Here is a 15,156-nt window from a genome sequence, read left to right as displayed (position 1 = left end):
GTGGATCACAAGGGACGTTTCACCAACATCAACGTGGGATGGCCGGGAAAGGTGCATGACGCTCGCATCTTCAGGAACTCTGGTCTGTTTCAAAAGCTGCAGGAAGGGACTTTCTTCCCAGACCAGAAAATAACTGTTGGGGATGTTGAAATGCCTATATGTATCCTTGGGGACCCAGCCTACCCCTTAATGCCATGGCTCATGAAGCCGTACACAGGCAGCCTGGACAGTGGTCAGGAGCTGTTCAACTACAGGCTGAGCAAGTGCAGAATGGTGGTAGAATGTGCATTTGGACGTTTAAAGGCGCGCTGGCGCAGTTTACTGACTCGCTTAGACCTCAGCGAAACCAATATTCCCACTGTTATTACTGCTTGCTGTGTGCTCCACAATATCTGTGAGAGTAAGGGGGAGACGTTTATGGCGGGGTGGGAGGTTGAGGCAAATCGCCTAGCTGCTGGTTACGCGCAGCCAGACACCAGGGCGGTTAGAAGAGCTCAGGAGGGCGCGGTACGCATCAGAGAAGCTTTGAAAACCAGTTTCATGACTGGCCAGGCTACAGTGTGAAAGTTCTGTTTGTTTCTCCTTGATGAAACCCCCCGCCCCTTGGTTCACTCTACTTCCCTGTAAGCTAACCACCCTCCCCTCCTCCCTTTAATCACCGCTTGCAGAGGCAATAAAGTCATTGCTGCTTCACAGTCATGCATTCGTTATTCATTCATCACACAAATAGGGAGATGACTACCAAGGTATCCCAGGAGGGGTGGTGGAGGAGGGAAGGAAAATGCCACACAGCACTTTAAGCACAGCACTTTAAAAGTTTACAACTTTAAAATTTATTGAATGACAGCCTTCTTTTTTTTGGGCAATCCTCTGTTGTGGAGTGGCTGGTTGGCTGGAGGCCCCCCCACCGCGTTCTTGGGCGTCTGGGTGTGGAGGCTATGGAACTTGGGGAGGAGGGCGGTTGGTTACAGAGGGGCAGCAGTGGCAGTCTGTGCTCCAGCTGCCTTTGCTGCAGCTCAACCATACACTGGAGCATTCTGGTTTGGTCCTGCAGCAGCCTCAGCATTGAATCCTGCCTCCTCTCATCACGCTGCCGCCACATTTGAGCTTCAGCCCTGTCTTCAGCCCTCCACTTACTCTCTTCAGCCCGCCACTTACTCTCTTCAGCCCTCCACCTCTCCTCCCGGTCATTTTGTGCTTTCCTGCACTCTGACATTATTTGCCTCCACGCATTCGTCTGTGCTTTGTCAGTGTGGGAGGACAGCATTAGCTCGTAGTACATTTCATCGCGAGTGCGTTTTTTTTTCTTTCTAAGCTTCACTAGCCTCTGGGAAGGAGAAGATCCTGTGATCATTGAAACACATGCAGCTGGTGGAGAAAAAAAAAGGGACAGCGGTATTTAAAAAGACACATTTTATAAAACAGTCGCTACACTCTTTCAGGGTAAACCTTGCTGTTAACATTACATACATAGCACATGTGCTTTCGTTACAAGGTCGCATTTTGCCTCCTCCCACCGCGTGATTACCCCCTCAACCTTCCCCCCTCCCTGTGGCTAACAGCGGGGAACATTTCTGTTCAGCCACAGGCAAACAGCCCAGCAGGAATGGGCTATACTGAGTGTCCCTGAAGAAAAGCACCCTATTTCAACCAGGTGACCATGAATTATATCTCACTCTCCTGAGGATAACACAGAGAGAGAAAGAACGGATTTTGGTTGAATGCCAGCAAACATACACTGCAATGCTTTGTTCTACAGTGATTCCCGAGTATGTGTTACTGGCCTGGAGTGATAAAGTGTCCTACCATGAAGGACGAAATAAGGCTGCCCTCCCCAGAAACCTTTTGCAAAGGCTTTAGGACTACATCTAGGAGAACCGCAAATGCCAGGGCAAAGTAATCCTTTCACATGCTTGCTTTTAAACCATGTATAGCATTTTAAAAGGTACACTCACCAGAGGTCCCTTCTCCGCCTGCTGGGTCCAGGAGGCAGCCTTGGGTGGGTTCGGGGGGTACTGGCTCCAGGTCTAGGGTGAGAAACAGTTCCTGGCTGTCGGGAAAACCGGTTTCTCCGCTTGCTTGCTGTGAGCTATCTACAACCTCCTCCTCCTCATCATCTTCTTCGTCCCCAAAACCTGCTTCCGTATTGCCTCCATCTCCATTGAAGGAGTCAAACAACACGGCTGGGGTAGTGGTGGCTGAATCCCCTAAAATGGCATGCAGCTCATCATAGAAGCGGCATGTTTGGGGCTCTGACCCAGAGCGGCTGTTCGCCTCTCTGGTTTTCTGGTAGGCTTGCCTCAGCTCCTTCAGTTTCACGCGGCACTGCTTCAGGTCCCTGTTATGGCCTCTGTCCTTCATGCCCTGGGAGATTTTCACAAAGGTTTTGGCATTTCGAAAACTGGAACGGAGTTCTGATAGCACGGATTCCTCTCCCCAAACAGCGATCAGATCCCGTACCTCCCGTTCGGTCCATGCTGGAGCTCTTTTGCGATTCTGGGACTCCATCATGGTCACCTGTGCTGATGAGCTCTGCATGGTCACCTGCAGCTTGCCACGCTGGCCAAACAGGAAATGAGATTCAAAAGTTCGCGGTTCTTTTCCTGTCTACCTGGCCAGTGCATCTGAGTTGAGAGTGCTGTCCAGAGCGGTCAGAATGGAGCACTCTGGGATATCTCCCGGAGGCCAATACCATCGAATTGTGTCCACAGTACCCCAAATTCGAGCTGGGAACGTCGATTTAAGCGCTAATCCACTTGTCAGGGGTGGAGTAAGGAAATCGATTTTAAGAGCCCTTTAAGTCGAAATAAAGGGCTTCACTGTGTGGACGGGTGCAGGTTTAAATCGATTTAACGTTGCTAAATTCGACCTAAAGTCCTAGTGTAGACCAGGGCTTAGAGACTAACCAATTTATTTGAGCATGAGCTTTCGTGAGCTAGGCTCATGCTTAAAGCCCTAAATGTAACTAGTGTATAAATTCTGGTTTATACAGTTTTTATACTGGTATAATTATTTTGGTTAGGGCTGTGGGATTTTTTGTGAAATGCTTACATTGGTACAACCCGTAATGCGAATGTGGATAAATTGTTATAAAACTGTCTTATACCAGAGTAGTTATACTAGCATAGCTTATTCCCCTTTCTATATGGGACTAAACTACACAGATATAAACACCTTTATACTGATATAATTCCATCCAGTTATGCTGCTTTAACTATACCAGTTAGAGAGGTGCAGCTTTTGTGTCTAGCCCTCTTTCCGCCTCTGAAATCATTTTGTTAGAGTGTTTTGAATGGGTGGAAGGTGAGTTTGAATGCCCTTTTTGGTGAGTAGAAGTTATAGGCTATGCTCTATGTCCCTGGAAAGGTGACATACGCTTAGATCCCCTAGATTTTCATTGGGCATTTGGACTTGGTCTATAAACTCATTGTCATGAAGTATTTAAGATGAATATATAGACAAACCAATCATACGAATTTCTGTTGTACTTCCTAGGATTTTAGTAATTTATCAAAATGCATTAATTGTAGGGCTAGCTGGACTGGGGCTTAAGAGACATGGATTCTAATTCCTGGCTCTTCCATTGGCTTGCTGGGTGACATTGGGGAAACCACTTCACCTTTGTGCCTCAGTTTCCCATCTGTAAAATGGGAATGATATTTATCTCCTATGTAAAGTGCTAGAAGATCTATGGATGAAAAGCACTGCAGGAGAGCTAGGTGGGGGCTTTATCATTTATTTATTTATTCAGTTATAATAGAATTAATTTTCTAAATGTAACTGTTCATTAGCTCAGCAGCTCGTCTAATTGAGGAAGTCTTTGGCACCGGTAGAAGGCATTTCCTTATGCTGAACCCCACTGTGTTTAGTGGTGGGCCTTCTGAGTCCAGAGGATGAACTGCAGAGGACTCTACAGACAGAGAAAATCCATTCTGTATTCTCCTGCATACGCATTCTTGCAAGCAATTGCTGCACTTCTTTTAAGTATTTTAGTTACTGGAATGTCTTACATAGACTCTCAAACTCACCATTAGCAGGATCACGTAAAGTGGGACTTTCTGTGAAAAGTGTTGCCATTCAGGCTTCCCACCTAAAGAAGGTTGCTCTCTGAGCTAGGCCCTCACCCACAATGTCCCAAAGAGCTTGGAACTGGTATGGCATACATGGAGATCATTAATTTACAAACACTGAAAGTACTTATTTAAAAGTAAATATGTAATAGGGTTCCAGTCCATTTAACAGCAAATACCTTGCTCAAACAGGTGGGAAAACAATGTGTGCGTTTGAGCATTTAATGTACTCTTTCCTGGGATCTCATCTGTTGAATAGAAATAATGCAGGCTCGTTCTAAAGTTGGCACAGTGGGTACTAAGTTTCCCACTCCTGCTTCATTTTGTACATTGGCACCAGAGTAATGGCCTTCTTTTGAGGGAGCCCTTATTAATTTTCTCCTTTCTCTCATTAAAGCAGTGCTGTTCATAATGATAAATGTCTCCAAGTGGAGCTGTATGCTGTAAGACAGTGGTTCTCAACCAGGGGACCAGGGCCCCCTGGGGGCCCATGAGCAGGTTTCAGGGGGGCTGCCAAGCAAGGCCAGCATTAGACTTGCTGGGGCCCAGGATAGAAAGCTGAAGCCCCACTGCATAGGGCTGAAGCCCCAGGCCCTGAGCCCTCCCACCTGGGGCTGAAGCTGGAGTCTGAGCTCTGTAGCTTTGCAAGGACCACTGTGGCATGGGGCCCCAGGCAGTTGCCCAGCTTGCTGTCCCCTAACGCCAGACTTCCCACAGAAAGGTGTAAATTGGAAGTTTTTTTGCAACCATCAAGTTGAATGTATTAAATAAGGAATAAATGCTGTTGTTCTGCAGACTCTCAGCACCCCCTAGTGTCCATGTAGAGTTTTCACTGCCTGTCTTCTCACGTTAAACTTCCTTCTTGTTTAATTGCCAAACATCTCTTACTGAGGCTTGCCTTGTTTGGTTGTTCTACTGAAGAGACTCTGTCTGTCATTAAGTTTTATTCAAGTTTTCAACAGAGATTGGATCCGTTATTCTGTAGAGCCAAGAATTTCTATGAGCTCCAGCAGAGACCTCTTAATATTTCTAATTTTTCAGGCCGTGGCTTCCTCTGTGGTTTCAGGGAAAGCGTTTATTAAAGCGGGCTCTAAAGCTCTATTTACATAAGGCTTTGGAATCACTTTTCCTCTCCTCTCTCAAACTTGTTACTACTAGGAGAAAGCCTGTCCTTGGGTGTCCTTCCCAGTGAGCATTTCACCTCTCTGTTTAAATTTTGTTTACCAAATGTTTTTAAAGCCTTCAGCTGTTCTGCTAGTCCAAGGCTCATTTAACTGAGGGAGCTATTTATTGAATATGGTTCGGCATCTTTCTGATGATCAGAGTGACAAAGAAAGTGATGTTTCTTGTGCACTTTAGGGCTTGTGGTAGCTCTCTGCACAGGGGTGAATTTCACTCATGAAAGATGCTAAATTAAGAGTCCTGGATACTGGAGCTCTCTATCCACAGAATAGTTCTGTAGCAGGGCAAGTTTCTTTTGAATGCCTTATCCTTGACCCGGGGCAAGAGGAACATGGTGCATTCTTACTCATTCTGTTCCTTTTACTCTGTGGGCTCCTGCAGTACATTAAACAGGTAAAACTCCCTCCTTGAAGTCAATGGGAGTTTTGCCAACATACTGAACTGCTTGCTCACGCTGTCTAAGATGGTACCTATTTTGTGGTGATCATTTATGATATGTTGCAGTAGGAACTGGACTAAGACCAGTTCATTTCTTATAGATTTCAAGGTCTGATTTTTTTTTTAGGATATCTAGGGGACCAGGATTCATTATCTGCCTTTTCCTATCATGGGATGCCTTTCCTCGGCTAAAATAAGGGTATAGGAAGCAATGCAAGTTTAGTAGGTCCAGCATGCAAGAAAATGGTGGTAGAACTATTTTTATTTAGCTTAAAATGTGTTCTGTGTGCTTTACAGACAGATGTGGAGATGAAGTTCCTGGCACAAAGATCTTAGCCTAACAAGGCTTGGAAGTAATCCATTTTATTTCATTTGATATTGGAAGTATTTTCCAAGTATGATGTTTTTACGTGAGTTATATTTTCTGTGAGTACAAGAATATATAAAAACACACACCAGATACTAATGATTCAAAAACGTGATGGTTGCAGAAGTCAAGATTTGCAGCAGATTCAGAATTCTTTGAATTAATATTTCATTAGCTTGTTGAGCACAGTGGAATAATACTGACTTCCTTAGTGGAGTTACTAATCCATATAGTCAGCCCGCAAGTGACTTTTAAAAATTAATTTCTTTTTAAACTTTTCAACCGATGCTTTTTGTTTCACTGTTTGAGAGGAGCAATCAATTATCAGTTTCCAATTAAATCTTCTGAAGGCTAATGAGAGAGCGTTAGTTTGAGAAATAGCTGCAGGTGTTCGCAGGGCTAGAAGCACTGGTTCTTCTTCGAGTGATTGCTCGTGTGCATTCCAGTAGGTGTGTGTGCACGCTGCGTGCACGTTCGCCGGAAGCTTTTCCCTAGCGGAACCCGTCGGGTCGGCTGTGGAGACCCCTAGAGTGGCGCCTTCATGGCGGTGCATATATGTCGCTGCCAACCCAGCACCTGCTCAGTTCCTTCTTACCGCCCGTGATGGTCATTGGAACAGCTTAGTCTCTTGCTTTGCAAGTTCCTTACCTAGTGGTTCCCTGGTTTCTAGTGTACATAGTTGTTTGTGAGTAGTTAATAGTTGTAGATTAGATTAGTTTACGTACTTCAGGGGGTTCCCCCCCGTTCTACTCTCCCTGGTTCCGGGGCATGCCTCGGTCGCAGGGGTTTAAAGCGTGTGAGAGGTGTGCAAAACCTATGCCAACAAGAATCCGCATGCCACCTGTCTCAAGTGCCTCGGGGAGGGCCATCAGACAGATAAGTGCCCTATTTCAGACCCAGGACTAAGAGGGAGCAGGACTATCGCCTGAAGCTCCTCTTGATGGAGTCGGCCCTTCAGCCACAGCCTGAGCCGATGCCGGCACCCTCGGTGCGGGATGTCCCGGCACCGAGGAAGGACTCCACCAGGGAGCACTGGCACTGCTTCCCAGCCCGCAAGGCCAGTGCCTCACAGCGGCACCATTCACAGTCTCCAGTGCCGCGTAAGAAAAAGAAACCAGACAGGGGACGTTCCCTGGGCAGGAAGCCGAGGGGGGATTCCAGAGGGATGCGTCCTCTGGCGGGACACCCTAGGTCTGGTCCCTCAGAACCGGCACGGTTGACTCTGGCCCCAGGTGCAGAGCCGTTGAGTCCGGCGAGAACAGTCTCTCCTACCCATGACGATTTGGAGGAAGAGCTTGATCTCTTCTCCACTCCAGACGCATATGAGGCGGCTCGAGACCTCATTGATATGACGGCTCAGTACCTGGCCCCGCAAACTCAGGCACCGCCAGTAGTGACGGCGATGGCACCGATTGTGGCGTCGTGCACAGCATCGCGGGCGATTACAACACTGGCCGCAACACCGATCATAGAATCATAGAATCTCAGGGTTGGAAGGGACCTCAGGAGGTCATCTAGTCCAACCCCCTGCTCAAAGCAGGACCAATCCCCAATTTTTGCCCCAGATCCCTCCTCAAGGATTGAACTCACAACCCTGGGGTTAGCAAGCCAATGCTCAAACCACTGAGCTATCCCTCCCACCCCAATGGTGGCACCGGTGGCGGCACCAATGGTGTCGGTGGCTCTGGCGGCAGCGCCGCCGTTGATTCGTCATCGGGGGAAGCCCATGATGTTGCGGCGCCAATCTCCATCTCCCTGGTACCATTCCCTGGCACCGTCGGGCTCCACTCCCCTATGGTCAGGTACAGAATACTTGTCAGAGTCAGACGTGGAATTGTCTGTGTCCCGATGCAGCCACTCCCGGTCTCGGCACCGTAGGTTGGTGGAATAATCGGCACGAGTCGCCACTTGGCCACTGCAGTGGCAGGGCCCAGTGCAATGGCCTTTTTGGACCCCCCTCGGGCCTACCACCAGGCTCAAGGTCAGGGATCTAGGCCAGTGTTGATGGTATCGGCCCCCGGTGCCCCTCCATCAGCGACGTCAATGGCACGCCACACCCCTGGGGCCCCTGAGGATCCCTTACGGGACAGGGCTGTTGAGTGGCCACAGTCAAGCACGGCCTCTCCTCTCCCTGAACCTCCGGTCACGGGGTGCTCCAAGGTACCTGACTCGGCCTCCAGAGAACCCGAGGAGCAGGAAGACCCTGTCCTGGGAACTTCTTCCTCCTCTTCGCCGGACCAGGCGGTGGCGGGCACCTCCACCACTCTACCACCAGTGGATACCAAGGCCACCAGGACCTGCTTAGGAGGGTAGCAGTCAACCTCAACCTCCAGGCAGAGGAGGTTATGGAGGACTCAGGTCCGATAGTGGACATCCTCACCCCCGAGGATCCTTCCAGGGTAGCTTTGCCCCTCATAAGCACAATTCAGAACACCACGAAGGTGCTCTGGCAAACCCTGGTCTCTATTACCACCAACGGCTAAAGGGGTCGAGAGACGCTACTTTGTGCCACAAAAGGGCTATGAGCATCTGTTTACTCACCCCCAACTGGGGACTCTGGTGGTTGATGCGGCAAACCACAAGGAGCGGCAGGGTCAACCAGGCCCCGCACCTAAGTCACATGATGCCAAGAAGCTGGATCTCTTTGGCTGTAAAGTCTATTTGACTGGGGGGCTCCAGCTTCGGGTAGCAAATCAGCAGGCAGTGCTTAGCTGTTACACTTTCAATTCCTGGAGCTCGTTGGCTAAATTCCAGGAGTTAATCCCAGCTGATTCTCGCAGGGAGTTCGATGCGCTCCTTGAGGAGGGTAGAGTGGTCTCTAGGACCGTCCTCTAGGCAGCCATGGACGCAACGAACTCTGCGGCTAGAACCATGGCCACCGCCATTGCTATGAGGCGGAGTGCATGGCTTCAGGTTTCAGTGATCCCACCTGAGGTCCAAAATACAATTCAGGACCTCCCCTTTGACTGTGAGGGCCTGTTTGCTCAAAATACGGACACGTGCCTGCATAGCCTGAAGGACTCGTGGGCAACTCTGAAGTCTCTGGGGCTACACACCCCAGAGCCTCAGAGAAAGCCCTTTAGACCTCAGCCCCCGTCCTGTTTCTACCCAGGACCCTCTAGGTGGGATCCACCTAGGAGGAGGAGCAGAAATAACAGGAAACTCCCCCCACAATCCTCCTCGGGCCAAGGTCAGGGTTCAACCAAACAGCCCCCCAGCCCCAAGCCCAACTTTTGAAGATGCGCACAAGGATGGCGCACCAGACATGGTTAGCGCAGGTGCACAGACCAGGCAGGGACCCATCGGACTCAATCGTGACCCTCACGCCTCAAGTTCTCCACTCTCTCCAATGGTGGCTGCAACCTCAGCTGGTTTGTGCGGGAGTACCCTTCGCAAAACCCCACCCCACGCTTTCCCTTGGCCACACTCGGTTGGGGAGTGCATCTGGGCAATATCAGAACCCAGGGCCTCTGGTTCCATGCAGAGCTATCGCTGCACATCAACGTGATGGAGCTGAGGGCAGTTCGCCTGGCATGCCAAGTGTTTCAGGCCGGTCTGCAGGGCATGTGTGTATTGCTGCTCACAGACAATACCGCAGCGATGTTCTATATAAACAAACAGGGTGGTGCTCGTTCCTCTCCCCTCTGTCGGGAAGCCCTCGTGCTGTCGGACTTTTGTATTGCCCACTCCATACACCTGCAGGTGTCGCATTTTCCGGGGGTGCAGAACAAGCTGGCAGACCACCTCAGTTGCTCGTTCCATGGACACGAGTGGTCCCTCAGATGGGACATCACTCACTCAATTTTCCAGAGGTGGGGCAAAAGGAAGTGCCAGAGATTCTGCTCCTTCCTGAACCACAGCCCAGGCTCCATCGTGGATGCCTTTCACTTGTCATGGTTGGGTCACCTGTTGTACGTGTTCCCGCCGTTCCCCTTCATACACAGGGTGCTCCTCAAGACTTGTCAGAACAGGGTTTCCTTAATTCTCATAGTGCTTAATTCTTCCTTAATTCTTAATTCCCTGGCCACTCCTCCAGGTACCTCCCCGGAACCTCCCATTGGTCACAGTTCCCCATTCCCGGCCAATGGGAGCAGTGGGGGGCGGTGCCTGGAAGCAAGGGCAACACACAGACCCCTGTGCCCCCGCTCCCTCAGGAGCGGCGCGGGGCAGGTAGGCAGGGAGCCTGCCCTGCCCCCAGTGCGCGCCGGGCCAGAGCTGCTCTAGGTAAGCACTGGGGGCGTGGGAGCCGCGGGGAGCTGGCGGGCTGCAGAAAATAACCCCGCGGGCCGCATGTTTGAGACCCCTGATCTAGTCTATGGGCCAGATTCACCACTGACATATTAGGATTACATCCAGTTCCGTGGAGTTGTCCCTGCTTACCCCAGCATTGAATTTGTCCCTATTTCGTTAGAACTCTTTGTCCAAAACATACTAGATGCTCGGCTTGGGTTTCAGTTTTATCCCCTAGCCTCAGATGACCCTGTCTCAGCTAGTACCTGGCAACTCCAAACCTTTGGCATTCAAAATTTGTTGGTACACTAGGAGGATAGGAGAGGAAAACTACTGTAGATTACAGGACACTGTCCCAGGCATTTAGGTGAGCTTTTCAATGCAAAATTAAGAAAAGGTGGTTTCAGAAGCCAAATACCCTCTGATGAGGGCAGGATGGAAGAGAGAGGAATGAATAAGTGTGAAGTGCTGTATTCATCCTCTTGCATGGTACTTCTAAGAGGCATGCAGGGGAAGCTGTCGATATCTCTGAGAAAGAGAGAAGCCAGAGTGCTGTCCAGTTGTCTTAAGGTATTGTTAACAAACAAAAAACTTTGTTATAGAAGAGCTAAATTTGACAGCATTTCAGTGGATTCAAGGTGGCACCGCCCCCCATTACTTTATTTACAAAAATTCTATACCTATCAAATAAAAAAAATCCACATTAAACTCTGTATGAACAGTAAAGATATCCAGCCAGGTTTCCACTGCCATATAATCATTCACTAACACCCCCCCCACCAATTTGCAGCTCCCATCCAACCTTAACATTGCCCCGTTGTTTTGTTCTGTTATGGAAGTATGCTGTTGGAATACTAATATGTGTTCAAACACTGGAAGACATTTATCAGCAATGCTAAAACACATTTGTAAGTTTGTAGTGTGAGCCATTTTGGAGATGATGTGCCAAAAAAAACCTTAGGAAATTGTTCAAAAATTCAGAGATGAGAAAAAGTCAACCGTCATAACTTTAAACCTCTTTTTTGGGGGGTTTCCCAGAAATAAATCTCTCTGAATGAGAAATGGCATGGAAATTTTCAAGGGGATCGGTTTCTTTAGGGTGGAATTTGGAGCTTATAATTGGAAAACTAACTTCTGTAAGAAGATTAGCTAGTTAGTCCAGATTGCCATTGTTATATAAAATTTCTCTTTTATAAAAAGCCAATAACAGATAAAATATTAATGTGCTGTTGTTTGACACCTTATTCTAACATCTGTTTTGTGTGTAATCAGACATGGCTCTCCAGACTGTAATGATGAAAGTTTTTACTACTTTTTACTCCTGCAGAACCGATGCAGCTACAGAATAATGAGCTGGATTCTTTTCTAGTTTGTGCATTGAAGATAGATTCTTCACTAAATTCTGATTGCAGAATCTTAAATGTTGGTAGTGAGTGAACCAGAAAGACCCAACTTAATTTAGAAACCCCATGCTGAGTGTGCAGCATTAGCAGATCACAAAGCCATAATTTTACTTGTGAACTGAGCAAGTTTAATGTGGAATGAACAAACATTGGACCCCATAACTCTTCTGAACATGAGAACACTTTATAATCGTTCATTTCAGCTAGATGTTTATACAGTACCTGTTTTTCAGCTAGTTCCAAAAAGAGGGGTGTGCATGGTACCCAGCAGAGGGAGCTGTGGACAAGTAAATACACTCCACTGCTTTTCCCTGAGTCTGATAAATGCATATATTCTTTAAAAACAATATTTACTGTGTTCTATACAAAATTGTGGCACTTAGAGGTTAATTTTAAATACACTGTTTTGCTAGTTTGCCAGGAGTACATTTTTAGCAGCTAGAGGCACTCGTATGCTATTTTGTTCAGAGTTACATGAACTTTTAATGCTATCAAGTGTCCAGCTATATTCAAGGAGACACATGTTTACAATACAGTACAAAAAGGAGCTATAAAAATAGAAGTGCGTTCTTGACCTTGATCCTTATTGATCACGGTATCAGCATTTTCGGTGACGTATTCTTAGGGGCGTATGCAGGCCATTGATAGATATCACACACACAAAAGCAAGGTTGCCAGGCATGCACTCTGTACTCAACTGGAGCTAAAAGTCTGTAGAGAGAGGGGTTCATTACTTGTGCATCATGCAGTGCCCAGCTGAAAGTATGAAGTAGCCACAAGAGAAACTGTGTTTGAGAGCGTCATCTGGCCCAGGGTTTCAAACAGAAACGAGGCATTGAATCAGTCCTTGGAGCTGCCTATCTTCTGTCTGAGCACTTGACTAATGAGCTTCATTTGAATAGAAGGCCTGTGCTGGAAGGGGGTGCAGCCACTGAAGCTCCTGAAAAGCTAGGAGTTTGGCTCTCGAGTTTGAGTGCGCGCGTACAGTGTGTGTGGTTTTTTTGTTTTTTTGTTTTTGCACATCCAAATAGCAATTCCCTTTGCTACAGAACAAACTTGAAAAGTCTCAGCTATGGAGAAATGGGACAGCAGCGCAGGTACCTCTGCTTTCCACATGCCAGAGTGGATGGTGAGTTGACGTATAGTTTGTTATTTTAGTTAATACATAGCAAATCGGTCACTACTGGATTTCTAAAGGGACTTTCTCTTTGTCAGGTGGATTTATGCCAGGCTCAATTTTACTGCATTGTACTCAAGTATAATAAAATTTACCAGGAATGGGAATCATTAAAGTCAGAGGCAGGCAAGATCCAGTAGTCCCATCTCCCTGTCCATGCAGGATTATTCTTCATTGTACATATACTGTCCAGTCTAACTGTAAAAGGTCAAGTGGCACTAGAAATAGTCTCCATCTATGGAATGGGGATACTATTTTCCTACTTCACCAGAATATTGTGTAAGGACTTAATGTTTATAAAGCAATCTGAGATACATGGAGGAAAAACCACTTGAAGTGCAGAATAATCTTCTGCGGTGCATTGCATTGTCTTCTCTGAGACATGCATAGCAAACATTCTTTATTATTTCGTTGGCAGTCTCAATGTTTATTACTAAGTAGGACTCCATCTTTGAAATGGCATCTGTGTTGCTTATGTCTGTGTTACCTTCCCTAATGTTAATTTTAAAGCAGGCAACTGATCCTCAGAGCAACATGTGCTGCTCAACCTCACCTCAACCAGTAAGAGGGCAGGAGAGGGAACACAGTGAGAACTGAAATAACCTTTTCTCTGCTTTGCTCCTTTGACACTAGGAGTTCTTGAAACGGTTGACAACATAGTGATTCTGTTTTGAAAACTAGCCAGCACTGGAACAGTTAAAGCTTGTGTCTGGGGGACAGCTTCCACCAGAGAAAGTGTCTGTGCACCTACCATGGTTTAAAAATGCTTATGCCATCCTAGTGCAAAAGAGTGCCGTATTAAGAGCTATTACTCCTTCCCAGATTGCTACTCATGTTTTACAACCTAAAATTCTTTCTGTTTGAAAAGTTGACTCTTAGGAGCTCTTCTTAGGCTGTGTCTAAACTACTCACCTTTTAGCGACAGGGCTGTGCTGATACAGCTGTGCGGCTGAAAGCCACTCCATGTAGCCACTGTTTGTCGGCAGGAGTGAGCTCTCCCGCCGACAAAAAACTTCCACCCCCAACAAGCGGCGGCAGCTTTGTCGGCAGGCGCTGCTCACACTGGAGCTTTTCGTCAACAAAACTTGTGTCTTTTGGGGGAGTGTTTTTTTAACACCTCTGAATGACAAAAGTTTTGTCGATCGGTTGCCAGTGTAGAGAGAGCCTAAGGAAGGCCTTTGGTTTGTTTTAGAGCATTATAGCAAGAGATCTGGGTTTCTGCAGGTACTTCAAAATGTGTTGCAGCAACAAGCTTTGCAAATAGCCAGTGGTAAAACCCAGTATTTGAACTGGTCTGATGTAAATGCTCAAAGCTATAAAAATACCTTTTCAGAGGATCTGTTCTGGTTCGGTTTGAACTTTGTTAGTCCTCTGGAATAATTCAGTGTTAATTAGTCTCTCTACAGATTTTGCTAGTCACTAAAAGCTTTACAGTAGTTATTAACCTGTCATTTTCTTTCCCCAGCCTGCTGGTGTTCTACAGAGTGAAATTCTCTACTGTACTTTACCCCAGTTTACCTTGTATTTTATGTCACACTGTCAGGAAATAGTTATTACATTTGAAGGTCAGCATTGATAAAACTTGGCATAACATTTGACACTTTAGAAGTGTCTTCACTGATTCAGATATCTTCAAATCAGGATTTCTGTTTATGAACTAGGTTTAGTTTGGTCATTCATAATTTCTAGATCTTTAGGGCAAAGAAACAAGTGCCGTAATCATACTGGGATCTGACCCATGCTAGCAAAAAATAAGTTTAAATGTGATGGTTGCTAGCAGGGCTCTAACAGTTTCTCTTTGCTATCTGGACATGTTTTTTTTCTGGAAAAAATACATTTTAAAGAGTCTGTGCTACAAGGCCCATATACAAAGAGCTTGTAGTTGTGTTTAACAGCCACGCGTAATCAGTTTGAACTCTGCTAAACCCAGATATAACGTGATTTGCCAAGCCAATGTGGATGGGTCCAACCACACTATAAATAAAGATTGTCCTGAATGGCAAAATTCACATGTTGGTTTGGTGCTTTATTTCAAACCTACTACCCCTCTCAGAGTTGTGGGGTGTTAAGATTCAGGGAGTTCGGGGATTACAAAAAATCACTGTTCTAACCTAGGTCCCCACATTGGATAAAGCACTGATTTTTAACTAACCCTACATTTAGTCCTTTTCGCATGGGTCAGCCAAGCTGTATTTTAAACTGGTTGTACAACAACCAAGCTTAAGGTCCCACATACATTATAACTTTCACGGCATTGGAGGAATCAGTTGCAACACAGCAATCTCCTGA

The 15,156-nt window shown here is 46.9% G+C and overlaps 1 protein-coding gene across 6 annotated transcripts in view; it reads left to right on the top strand.

The window, feature by feature from the left end:
* The window catches only part of AHCYL2 (adenosylhomocysteinase like 2), a 208,974-nt gene that overhangs the window by 120,427 nt on the left and 73,391 nt on the right, over window positions 1-15,156 (top strand). Inside the window, exon 1 of one of the 6 annotated variants that reach the window (XM_084638546.1) lies at window positions 12,382-12,819. The exons of the other annotated variants lie outside the window; for them this stretch is intronic. Within the exon in view, the coding sequence (XP_084494672.1) occupies window positions 12,763-12,819 (57 nt within the window). The 5' untranslated portion in view covers window positions 12,382-12,762. Of the gene's footprint in view, window positions 1-12,381; window positions 12,820-15,156 lie in introns of those variants that run through there. 6 annotated transcript variants of the gene reach the window in all.

The sequence above is a fragment of the Lepidochelys olivacea genome (assembly GCF_965140295.1).
Source record: "Lepidochelys olivacea isolate rLepOli2 genome assembly, chromosome: 1".
NCBI classification, from domain to species: Eukaryota; Metazoa; Chordata; order Testudines; family Cheloniidae; genus Lepidochelys; species Lepidochelys olivacea.
The sequence above is the reverse complement of the archived record's forward strand: the minus strand, read 5'-3'. Positions and strand labels throughout refer to the sequence as shown.